Genomic DNA, 13,537 nt, shown 5'->3' on the forward strand with positions numbered 1-13,537 from the left:
TAGAAGCGACTAGCATTGGTTGAGCTGGTCGGCCGTCATCTGTTGGTCGGAGCTTGAAGCTTTCCTTCTGAAACGGGTTGTTGAATGATTACTTAATTCTCGTAATAATTCAACTTTCTTCTCATAATGTTACGTCTTTATTCTCGAAATAGAAGAAAAAAATCTCTAGCCTGGCCTACTACTCCGTCATATATGACAATTCTTACAAGAAGCACTTTCTCCCCTAAAATGAGGAATGATGATCATCGTGTGAAGTTATGCTTTGGCTCTGATTTAACAAATAAGGAAATCTTTGAGCACCAAATTGGGCAGGATGTCAGGTTGCTGATTGGTGGAGCTGGTCGGCTGTCATCTGCTGGTCAGAGCTCGAACCTTTCTTTCTGAAACGGGTTATTGTACGATGATTTAATTCTCGTAATATTACGACTTTATTCTCGTAATGTTATGACTTTGTTCTCAGAATTTTGCAACTTTATTCTCATAATATTATGACTTTTTTCTCGAAAACAAAAAATCTCTAGCCTGGACGTAATACTCCGTCGTACATATCAATGATTTTAAACATGACTGGAATAAATTCTATTAATACTTGATGTTTTCTCTTTTATAAACACTGAGAACTCCCCCTTCCCTATTAAATAGTCCGTTTTGGAACAATTTCTAAAATTGACATATTACATCACACGAATACAAAGACATTTTACGCTATAACATAATTAACCTATAACTTATTAAAGTTTTCAAAAGGACATTTTAATGTGACAAACTGAATTCATTGAAACCCAAAGTTCTATTTATTAAATATACCTGCTTGTTTAATGACTGCTTGGTTTCCATGTTAGACATTTTGAGCCTTGTTGTTTTTTCTTGCATGACAGCATAAATTTCCCGTTGTCCTGTTAAGCAAAGTACCAAACCCAAGACATGAGCCAATGAGCCGTTCTTTGGTCTTAATGAAAAGATTTAAGCTGCTGTCAATTATGTTTGCTACTTTAAATATTAGAAATTTAAAAAAAATAAATAAAAAAGGAAATATGAACTTTTGACTGTAATTTAATAAAACAGGTTACATATTCTGAATTCTTCTAGATATGTTGAAATGTTCATTTTTCAAAGTTAAATGAGCTGCTGTGACAACAGAAGAGTCCACACCTTAAATATAATATTTACTCATGGTGTTGTGTTATGCTTGCAGTAAGGGAGGTAGCGGAAAGCCGCTCTGTGCAGGCTGCATTAAAAACAAGCTGCACATGTGCAGAACATCAGGATGAGGACAAAGCAGCAACACTTAAAGTCTTAAAAGTTTTTTAAAGTTGATATATTTGGAGAAATGGCTACAGTTGGACAGATTATTTTTTACAGGTAAGTTTTGCAGATGTTCAGTTTTGAATGAATTGGGGAAAAAATCAGTGCTATGATATAATGATATAATGATTTGTCTTTTATTTTGTTTCTACATACATCTGAATGTATTTTCAGGTTACTATGTAAACAAATATTACATGGATTTATATTACATGCATATTTACTCATGTTTCTAATCCATAAACCCCTGCTAATGTTAGACTAATACAAACAGTTATGTAGCTCAGCACATATAAAGCTCATAAAAGTGTATAAATATAATTGTTCCTTCAATTTTCCTGTTTGTTTATCTCTACATTTAGCATGGTGACCCTGATTGTCATCTTAGCAGCCCTCATCATCCTCATCCTGTCCTTGACCTTCTCCAGTAAGACCTGCAGATCTACTAATATTAGTATTAATGTTTCATTCAGGTTTATTGGCAGATACGGGTGTGTTCAGCGCATGCTGTGCTTGTTTATTCTAAAGACATGCACCATGGGGTTCTATGCATGCAACCACATGATTCTTTATGTATCAATCTGTAGTAAAACTCATAAGTAAACTCTTCTTTTCTGTTAACAATTATTTGCAGAAGATACACATTTACCATGGTTATGTTCTCAATCTAGGAAGTATTTTCTGTACATTTTTTGTAATAATTCAAGGAAACTTAAAGTAAAGCTTCCTGCTTTAACCTCATAAATACTTCATAATACTTGTTTTCTGTATTATTAAATATTATTTGAAGATTTAAATGTTTTATTTTAATGATTAGTGAGCAGAAATTTTGAATATATTCTAAATTTAGAGCATTCCAACTCAACATTTCTAATCAAATTATACTGAGTGGAAATTTAACCCCTTAAGCCCTGAGGATCTTAGGAGCAAATTCCGCCTGAAATTACATATGTGAATGAAAGCAAGTACAGCTCCCAAACTATAAATTGGAAATATACTTGTTTGTATTTGTGTGACGGAAAGGCATTGAGGAATATTTTTCAGGTGGAACCACTATTTTAAATGTCACCATGTCTTATTTATAGGTGATCAAAGAAAGAAAAAAAATAAAAGTATTTAACCTCACTAAACAACATGAAAACCCATTTCAAACTGCGGATGAACCCTCAGACTTTATAGATCCACATCTTGACTACAAGTGAAGCAAATTTGGACTGAATAAGTTAAAACATGGTTGTTCCACAACGGTTTTATTGGGCAGTATGCTAGGTGGAAATGTGATTTTGCCAGTGTCAAATATGACAAATTATGCCAAATTTATTTTTCCATTTATAAAAGGGAATCTGGTCAGACAAATATGCTGATTTACATTATTGGAGACCTTCTGCATAAGGCAAAGTCTTTGCTCCTAAGATTTAGCTGTTGTTTCATTGAAATTTAATAATAATATCACCAAGCTGAATAAGATTAACAGAGAAAGCTTATGTAACCCATGCCAGTTGCATCACCTGAAATGGCCGCAAAATTACCTCCGACCCCTCCTTGAAAAGGTCTGAGCCTCTAGTTTCCAATGATACCGGCCTTGAGGGGCTGTGGCTAAATATGAATACCTGCTTTTGCATTACTCCTGCAGAGTCACACATGTCAGGTGGAATTTCAAATCTAATTTCATTTATTTAAGAAGCTATAAAACAAAAAGTATTTGTGAAAAAATAAATTGTAAACATTTGAAAGACGTGTGGATGAAATACCATGTGACTGTGTTTAGGCCATTTCTATAAATAGATAAACATCAGTTGAGCGCTGTATCGGGCCCACTGGGCTTAAAGGAATAGTACACCCAAAACATGATTAGCCTTCATTTTCTACTCACCCCCATGCTGAACAACACTCTGGAGTACTTTTTTGATATCTCAAATGCATCTGGAGATCTGGGAGGCTTCTTGCTGTCTGCTGACATTCAAATAATGGAGGTCTATGGTGCCCGAGACAGAAAGGTCCATAAAAGTCCACAAAAAACGTGTCAATATTCCTCCATACTGCTCGTCCAATGTATTCCAAGTGTCCTGAGTGGGTAGCATCCAGAATTTACTCAAAACGAAGTCATTTAGAATGTTTTTAGAGCATCAACAGTATTGTATAGGATTTCCTAAAAGTGCGTTCACCAGTCTACGGAAACTGAGGCAGACCAAACCAGATGAAAGTGCGCATTCAGCTCGGCAAAGAACTCATGCTCTTCCTCAACACTGAAGTCCTCAGACATTTTTCTTTCGTTGTTTCTTTCTTTGCACAGGTAAACAGCACATTTCTTCTTCTACGCTTGCATTATCGGCAGAGCAGACGCTGAATGCGCACTTTCGTCTGGTTTGGTCTGCCGCGGTTTCCGTAGACTCGTGAACGCGCTTTTAGGAAATCCTATAAACTACTGTTTATGCTCTAAAAACATTCTAAATGACTTTGTTTCGAGTAGATTATGGACGCTACCCACTCAGGACACTTGGAATACATTGGACGAGCAGTATGGAGGAATATTGACACGTTTTTTGTGGACTTTTATGGACCTTTCTGCCTCGGGCGCCATAGACCTCCATTATTTGAATGTCAGCAGACAGCAAGAAGCCTCCCAGATCTCCAGATGCATTTGAGATATCAAAAAAGTACTCCAGAGTGTTTTTCAGCATGGGGGTGAGTAGAAAATGAAGGCTAATCATGTTTTGGGTGTACTATTCCTTTAAGGGGTTAAGGGAGAATTCTTATTTTGTGAATGAAAACGGACGAGACTAGTCACTTTTCACCTGATCTTACAGCCTGATCTAGATCTAGATCTTACAGCCTGATCTAGATCTAGATCTTACAGCCTGATCTAGATGGGTTGCTTTACCAAAGTTCAAAGTTGGGTTTGCTTCACCAAAAGTTCCAATCAAACCCCTTAGTTATGTCCAATAGAGGATCTGTAACAAACTTGGAAATGTATGTTTACAGATGCTGACCAACTGATCTGAATGGGTTTATGTTATTTTACAAAGCAAACTGGGTACCAAAAAAAGCAACAAGTATTTGTGATTCCTGTTTTTGAATTCTTTTTTCTATCATATCATAAAAAAATATTTCAACATTATATAAAGATGATCTAATCAAGTACAACAATTATTTCAGCCAAACTGCAGAGTTTTTCTAGGAATCTAGAACTAGTTTAAGGTCATTCTACTGAAGCTCAACTGGATTTAAGTCCAGAACATCAGAATCAATGTTATTGGCCAAGACTGATCATTAAATATGGACTTTTACTTAAATAAAAGTCCTTATTTGCTCAAATCATATCTATAAAAGTTAGACTGAGTAGCTGAAATTCATTACTTTGCCAAATGTCTAAATGAATCTTGCTGAATTAGTGTCACACATTGTTGTTTTTTTGGCACATAGAACTCAAATCTTTGGTTAATTTTAATTATTGCTGTATTAACTAAGCAAATAACTAAATAGATAACAAATGTATGGTAATAAGTAAGTAACTATGTAGATTTTGATAACTGGCTGACTAGTTGTCAATGGGTGGGGCTATTGCTGCGCCACCACGGGTGACGTTGGATTTAATTGGACATTTTTCGATGCTGCTGGATAACAGGTTTGTTCCAGTCAATAAAAACATTCTGCAAACAGCTTCTTAGTGTTCTAACAAACTGCATGTGATTTTGCTTATCAAGGTATTGATGTCATACCCAAAGGTAGAGAGCAAGTACTGCTAATATCAATGTCACTATTGATACCTTTTATTGTGTACATTTTACATCATACAGACCTTTAACATTTTGGTGGTTTTAACTTTGTGCAGCATTTGGACCACTTTGTTAACATGATATTAATATGAAAAACAAAGACAACAGAACAAAAATTTTTACATTTATTTTCATTAACAAATTGCAAAACATATTTAAGGGGAATCGAAACAGAATCTGTTTTTTGATAGAAAGCTAAGAGAGTACAACTACTATACCAGACGAGTGCAGGTACTTCCTGGATTATTCTGACGTAAAAAAATAAAAATATTAAACCAAAGACATGTCTGGCATGACTGGATGCAATCAATTAGATTTCCAAACCAATCTTTCAGTATCACTCTGTAAAGTGCTGTGAGATTATGTGCTTTATAATAAATTAACAGAACTGAATTTAAATTGAATTGACACCTTGGTGTCTATATTACTGTCAGTTTGGATACATCTGCCCACAACTAGTTATTAAAAAACCAACAGGGTATAGCTATGTTGGCAAATGGATTATTAATAGTAACTAGATGTTGTAGCCTTTGGAGTGAAGAGAAAATAAAACATGACATTTTTAGTTAATGTAACTAAAAGCTTTAAATAGTAGAAAGTTAAATGTTTTGAGTTGGAGTAATGAAAATGGAGAAGAACTGGATTAAAAACAAATTCACATAAATTGTGATTTGAAGTTTACTAACTTTAAAATGTTGAGGTAACTGATTGTTTCAGTAAACGTTTATATTTATTGAAAACTTTAGAAGAAATAAAATAAGGAGAGACAGCAGTATATACATCTGTGTGCTTGTAGTCCCTTTTATTTATTTTTTTAGTGCACTATTTTTATGTTTCCCTGCAAAGTGAAGCACTACTCAAATTTTTAGGTGTTTCAGGTGTATTTTTGTCTCATGTTGAAAACATTTGGAAGTGAAAACAAACAATACTGTACTGTATGTATTCTGAACCCAAGTTGCTCTCCACAGAAACCACAGTCAAGGTGATGAGCAGTAACACCAAACCCGTCGCAAACCTGGGTGAGGACCAGATTCTCAGCTGCTACATTGATGCAGAAATTGAAGCAAACAGCCTGAGAGAGGTGTTGGTCATCTGGGAGATGACCCAGTTTATCGCTACGAGAATGGAGCTCCTGCTCTGGATAAACAACATCCCCAGTTCAAAGGCAGAGCTCAGGTCTTCCCTGATGCTGTAGCCACAGGTAATGCCTTTCTGCTGCTGCAGGGTGTGAGAAGTAGTGATGAAGGAGAGTACACCTGCAGCATTAGCTCCTCTGTGGGCCAAGGCAACGTCACCATCCAGCTCCGAACTGCAGGTACAAAGACTCGTCCTTCCAGTTTCCCTCTGTAAAGATTCTTGAGAAAATGTGGTGCTAAATAAATATCTTTATTTTTGTTGCAGTGTTTTCGGCCCCAACTCTGGAGTTCTCAGAAAACACCTTGACCTCCAAGGCGAGCAGCTGGTTCCCTAAACCTAACGTCACATGGCTGAACCAAACTGGGGATAAACTGAATGCAAGCACAAGTTTCACAGAAGTATCAGCTGAAAGATACCGTGTCCTGAGCAAGCTGCCGTCAGCACGGGTCAACGAGAGCTACAGCTGCAGGATTGAAAACAGTTTAGTGGTGGCGGTCACCGAAGCAACTATAACAGGTAGAGTTTTATCCATTTGTGACATCTGCTGATCAAAGCACTAAAGCAAAATATACATTATATTTGCCATTGAATAAATGCATGCATTACATGCATACTGCATACTGCACCAAGAAATACATTTTCTAAAATATTATTTATGTTTTGCTTTGGCATTTCAGTCTGTAAAAAATTGCGAACCTTAATCATCACTATATTATAAAATGTATTTATATATAGTTGTGCTTAAAAGTTTACATACCCTTAAATTAACCACAGGAAAAAAAATCAGCTGCCAATAAAATTAATTGAAATTGACAAAAGGATTAATAGAAAAAAATAGAAAAAAATTAAGATCATAATTTTGAACATATATACATATATATCTATATATTAATAAATAAAACAAGTAAACAAGCCTTATGAAGCTCCTGAAGGGATTTTCTTCTGTTGCAACCCCTAAGCTGTGGAATGACCTTCCCTTGGCCATCAGACAGGACTCTTCACTTTCTCATTTTAAATCTCTTCTTAAGACTCATAGCTTTTCCTGTTGACTTTGTCACACAGTGCGTACTTTACTGTTTTATTACTGCTTTTATTTATTAAAACTTTTATCTACCACTGTATTTATTGATTTATGCTTTACTATTTCTACTTATGATTGTTTATAGAACTTTGCTGCTGTTTGGTGTGTGACAGTGCTTTATAAATACATTTGGTATCATTTGGTATTTTGTTGAGCGACACTTTGCACCTCTTGACAGGTATGTGGGTTCACTGTTAATGGGAAAAGTGCTTTAGTTTGTCTGGGACGGATTGTTTTTAATAATGTTCCGCCAATGCCATTTTTTTGACCAATTCCCAATACCTAGCTGTGCATTTTCGGGCCGATACCGGTACCATACTGATACCATCTATTTGAAATTGATGTGTGTGTATATTAGTGTTGCACCGATACCAGTATCGGACTTGGCCCCAATACTGCCCTAAAATGGTGGTATCGGTATCGGCGAGTACCAACAAATAGGGCACCGATACCATTTTGAGAGCCATAAGTTTATTCAACTATTGTCACCCACTCCTGGTAGGCAATAAAAAGTTCTACTGGATTCACTTTGTATTAGATTTTTTCCTGCTTCACAAAGGTAGGCAGCAGCAATTATTTTACATTATTATGGTATCGGTATCGGCAGATACTGCACAGCCAGGTATCGGGTATCGTATCGGGGCCAAAAAATGGCATCGGCGCAACACTAGTGTATATGAAGAACTGCATACTACTTGGATGTAAAATAATTGCCATCATGGCTTTGTCAAGCTGCTGCCTACCTTTGTGAGGCAGGAAAAAGACTAATACAAAGAGAATCCAGTAGAACTTTTTATTGCCTAATGGCTGAATGGGTGACAATAGTTTTGTTGTCACTTGCCGATACCGATACCACCATTTTAGAGCTGGATCGGGGCCCTGCCCGGTACTGGTACCGGTATCGGTGCAAACCTAGTTTTTAAGAATTATTTTTTTAAACAAAAATGTAAAATGTAAAGTTTTACAAAATGTAATAATTTAGTGCATTTTTATTTGTTATTACTTTTTAAGTTTTGTGTTATTTGAATTACTATTATGAGTTTATTATTTTTCTTTATTTGCAATGTATGTAAACTTTCAAGTATAGAAACCTGTTCTAAAGGAAGAAGCTTTGGCTAATTTATACAGTAAATAGAAAAAAGGATCTATTTAAGGCTATTAGCATTTAATCGGTGGTTTGTTAGCTTAGGTTTTTAGTCATCCAGAACATGATGATCCTCAATGCTTACATAGACAGGGTAAGGTTATTTATATAGCACATCTCAGCGGCCAGATGATTCAAACATGAGGGAAAAAAAGGAAAAGTACATTTCAGTTTAATTAAGAAACACAAATAGATAAAGAGAACAAAGATTAATAATTGAAAATAGAGCTTAGCTGGATTTATTTACCTGTTTCTTGAATACATTACAGCTCTTAGGTGCTGAACAGGAGTTGGAAAGTTCAACCATATAAATTATAGTCGGAACAATCCCACTAATAGGGGTTTTAAAGTCACAAGGGACGGGTCCTAGCCTCTTTTTGTTCATGTTTGAATCATTGGGCCTCATGCAAGGAGAGTTTTAGTGGAAAAATTCATTCTTAAATCTGTAGCATGAATAATTTAGGATAACATTTTGCATTCCCTATTTTCTCCTATTTCAAAATCTTCTCTCAGGTACAAACACATTTTACGAGTGCTCCACACTTGATGTAGGAGTATTGTGCAATCACTCAGCTGTTATCCAAACCTAGTTTTCAACTAAATGACATTTGTTTTATTTAGAAACAATTGTCCATTTATTAGACTGCATCGTTATGTATTATGCAAGCCTGTAATCAAAAATTTTATTTTTATTCCCTGATGACACTACTGTCGGTCATTGCACCAGCAGCTGGCATGTCGGTATCTAGGGGACAATGGTGTAATCTGTTGTAATTTCATCAAAAGAAAGAACAGTCAGAGATCCAGCTGCTATTAAAATAACATCTGGAACAGAAACTATACAGCGTTATTGGGGTGGTGATTTTTAAGATTCACATTTCTTGGTTTGGAAGCTCACATTATGTACAGGTGCGCTGCATCAGGTTTACGAGGATCGTTTAAGATCATTTACTGAAGTTAAGAATGTTTGTTGAATCTGATGTGGAGCACGAAAAACCCATAGTAGGAGAAAAAGTAAGAGAAATTTATGATAAGTACATTTTGTTGCATGACGCCCTTTGCTACTTCAAAAACATACTGCCTAACGATACCGACATGAGTGCTGGTCCCAACTGGGTCATCGTCTGTTCGTTTTTCTGTTTGAAACCAAAAATGAAAAAAAATTTTAAAGTGTCAATAAAGTGTTTATATTTTAACCAAAACAGAAATCAGTTAAAATTGTTATCCAATTTCTAATTTTGATTAAAAAAAATTAAACAAAGGGTTTCAAATAAAGATAGGAACTGCCTGAATGTGGCTCCTATGTAAGGCAGCTTCACTTCTGTCAGTGCGCCCCAGTGCAGCTTTGGCTATAATGACTCAGTGAGGTGTAAATTACTTTGTAGTCCCCTTATTTGCCTCCTGATTTATATCATATTTTTGTAGATAAAAATCAGCTAAGTAAATCTTAACTCATTTTTAAAGGCTCTAATTAATCAATGAAATTTTTCATAAAGCAGATTCAAAGAGTAGTGAGGCTATTTCTTTATACGTTGACCCTTTGGGTACATTTTTCTGTAGTTACAATAAACCAAAGCATGACTTAGAAAATTCCTGTTTATTATCTAAACCTTTCATTTAAACATAGGGCCTGTGCAACATCAGGACTGCTGAATTAATTTAGTTTATAAATCCAGGAGGCATGTTGGAGAAATGCTGAAAAGTAAATTGAAAATGTGTTATATTATCTAAAACTAATTACTATGCATTCATTATCTAATCTTGTGGGGTTTTTCAGGTACTGGTGTTTTGGGAAGGACATTCTTCACCTTCAGCATTGCTTCAACCCTGCTGGTATCATTTAATCTCAATCTAATAACTAGTGTCCTGTGTATCTTTTTTGTGGTCTAGTGGCATGAAACCATATATTATGTCATTATAGTTTACTGTCTATGTCTTGGATAATTGAAAGGCAGAATAATCAGTGAAAATTTAATCTAAATGCGTCACTGATGTGTTGTTTTCTGTGTACTTTCACCAATTTATAATTAAATCTTTCAAACATTTATATCACAGGAAATAACTTAAATGTTGTTCTTAGCTGAGATTTTTTTTTCTTACCTGCAATTATCTACAGAACAATTATAGTTATGGTATGCACTGGGGTATCTGCAGCAAAAGAAGAGGAATGATAAAGAGTTTAATTAAAGGGTATACTGATTGCTTTGTATGTAATATAACAAAAAAAAAACTATTTCTCCATGTTACCAATGTTTTATGTTATAAAGTAGTTATGTATCTATGAATTTCTACAATGTTGAAATGGATTGAGACTACAGTGGCTGAGGGTATAAATGCCCTGCAAATACAAACATTATTACAAAGTTAATTTAATAACTCTCCTCCCTTAAAATAAGGTTTAACTTTAGCAGATGATTATCAGGTAATGCAATGATACATTTTAAAGATTTTGTTACCTTTTTTTTTTATCTCCTTTGGATTACAGAACAATACTGCAGAGGTCAACCATTTAATATATCCCCCTCCACAACTGGCACTAAATGTGGCAACAAAAAAAAGCATACCTCCATATAGAATGACCCTTTATAAACAAGAACAGCATATTTCTCGTTATTGATAGAGGAGAATAAGAATAATCGTAGATTTCTTTTCAATATAGTTGCCAAACTCACCCAGAGCCATAGCTCTGTTGAACCGTCCATCCCTCCTGGTCTTAGCAGTAATGATTGTATGGAATTCTTTATAAATAGGATTGATTGTATTAAAAATAAGATCATTGGGACCCCTCTAACTATGATTGGTTTATCTATGGAAGGTATAGCAACTTCTATGTTAGATCCAGTTCAAACCAAGTTGTTTAAGAAAGTATTACTTTTGATTTCCAATTATTATATACTGTAGATATTATTAATCTATCCCTAATAAAGGCTTTTAAAGGTAGCTGTAAAACATTTACTTTAGAAACCTCACGATCGAAATGATTTGATTATTAATATGTCATATCGAAAACTTTTAAGTTAAGAGCTGCCAATCAAGTGTGTGCCCACTTACACCATAATGGACTTTTTGAAGAGTTTCAATCTGGCCTTATACAGCTCATAATAGCACTGAAACCGCTTTGGTGCAAGTCACTAATGATATTCTCATGACCTCAAACAATGGACTTTTATCTGTACTTGTCCTGTTAGATCTCAGTGGTGCATTTAATACGGTTGGTCATCACATTCCTATGGAAAGGCTTGAACATTTTGTTAGAATTGGGAGAACTATGGTCTGAATTGTCTTTGTAAAGGGCCTTGAGCTTTGTGTTGTGAATTTGTGCTATATAAATAAACTGAATTTAATTGAATTGAACAGCACTAGGCTGCTTTGAATTTTATTCATCTGACAGACTACTTTGTTTAGGTTAATGATAAATCTTCCTTATTATCTAGGCTTACCTGTGGAGTACCACAGGGATCAGTGCTAGGACTAAATTTATTTTCTATATATATGCTCTCAATTGGTGAAATTATCTAACAGCAGGTATTTTATTAATTTGTTATGCTAATGACATTCAATTCAGTTTATTTATATAGCACCAATTCACAACGCATTTCATCTCAAGGCACTTTACAGTTCAAACAGATCATACAGTCAAATTGATTCAAAGTTTTCTATCTAAGGAAAACCAGTTGCTTGCATTGACTCAAATGCAATCCCTCACACTAAGCATGCTTGTAGCGACAGTGGAGAGGAAAAACTCCTTTTTAACAGGAAGAAACCTCCAGCAGAACCAGGCTCAGTGTGAGCGGCAATCTGCCAAGGCTGACTGGGGTTCAAGGAGACAGAAGCATAGATACAAAAAACAGCTGTAAAAGGCGGCCCCAGGAAACACACAGCCAGGCAGACAAGCTCCATGTCAGAGAATGAAGAAAGCACATCCAGTTAGTCACAGTCAGAGAAACAGGACTACACTGAAAAACAGGCTGATCTTCAACATCTATAAACAAGGGTGTTGATGGCAGCAGCACAGCTCGTATTTCTCTCCCGGATGGAGTCACAGCCAAACAAGAACAGACAAGGCAAAGCTACTCTGAGAAAAAGCAGAGAGAGCATAACGTTAGAGATTGAACTAACAGATTGTGCAGAGTGGGAGAATAGAGATAGAATGAAGCAGAATGATGAAATAGTGTTTCCTATGTCCTCCACAAGTCTAAGCTTTATTTGTCCATTAATTCTGATTAAAATTTTAATTTTTCCTCTCGATTGTTGCTTCATGTGTGCTTGGTGTTATGAAGAGATGAAGAGCTCATGTCAGTGCAAGGGAATATCTATTGTTCACACATGCTCATACAGGAGGAGAGAATTAAATGATTCAGTGCAATCATATAGTCTTTCTTTGATATACAACTTTTAACCAATTTGACTACATATGATCTGATTGAACAGTCTATTTTGTGGCTAGAGATGCCTTCAGAGGACATGTGTTGTAAAATTGTGTTATATAAACAAACTGAATAAAGCTTTATCAAAATATTAAAATTCATATTTTAATCCTTAAGTTTTTCATCATTAAAAATGTCTTGATGAGAAAAAGGGTAGTCAAATTGTGTCGGTATGCTTCTTAAAATCAAAGGTTTTTATGTTAATATCTTGAGTGAGTTCTTCCGAACCCTTTTGACATCTTTTTGTTTTTGGGGGAGGGGCACAGACATTAACAAAAAGGAAGGTAATGTTTTTGTGATGCTTTTTATTTGGACCTTTCCAACCCCATCTGACCCAAAATTAAATTAAAAAGCCGTTGACTTTTCTGTGACATTTAAAGATTATTCTTTACACTTCATTTAATGATTGAAAGAGGTCATACAGAATTTTACTAAGATTCACAAAAGTTATCAGCACCATTTACTCTGATACCTCTGGATAGCACCTAGTGCAAGCCACTATGAAATTGATTAGTAGTGTAACACTTTAAAGGAGAAGTCCAGTCAGCAAAGAATAACTAATGGGGCAATATTTATACCTAAAACTAATATGTACGTGGTGATCTAATGATTTTAGCTTTAATCAGTAAAAAAATAAGCAATATGAGTCCGGGAGCGGCCATTTTTT

The 13,537-nt window shown here is 35.2% G+C and overlaps 1 protein-coding gene across 1 annotated transcript; it reads left to right on the plus strand.

The window, feature by feature from the left end:
- Window positions 1-1,255: 1,255 nt before the first annotated feature.
- Window positions 1,256-11,991, plus strand: vtcn1 (V-set domain containing T cell activation inhibitor 1). The gene is given in 6 exon segments (XM_038272056.1): window positions 1,256-1,362; window positions 1,668-1,732; window positions 6,050-6,184; window positions 6,187-6,396; window positions 6,483-6,734; window positions 10,221-11,991. Coding segments are annotated over 6 exon segments (807 nt in total). The 5' UTR covers window positions 1,256-1,330; the 3' UTR covers window positions 10,334-11,991.
- The last annotated feature ends 1,546 nt before the right edge of the window (window positions 11,992-13,537 follow it).

Source organism: Cyprinodon tularosa, unplaced genomic scaffold, assembly GCF_016077235.1.
Source record: "Cyprinodon tularosa strain WSP-4 unplaced genomic scaffold, ASM1607723v1 ctg815, whole genome shotgun sequence".
NCBI classification, from domain to species: domain Eukaryota; kingdom Metazoa; phylum Chordata; class Actinopteri; order Cyprinodontiformes; family Cyprinodontidae; genus Cyprinodon; species Cyprinodon tularosa.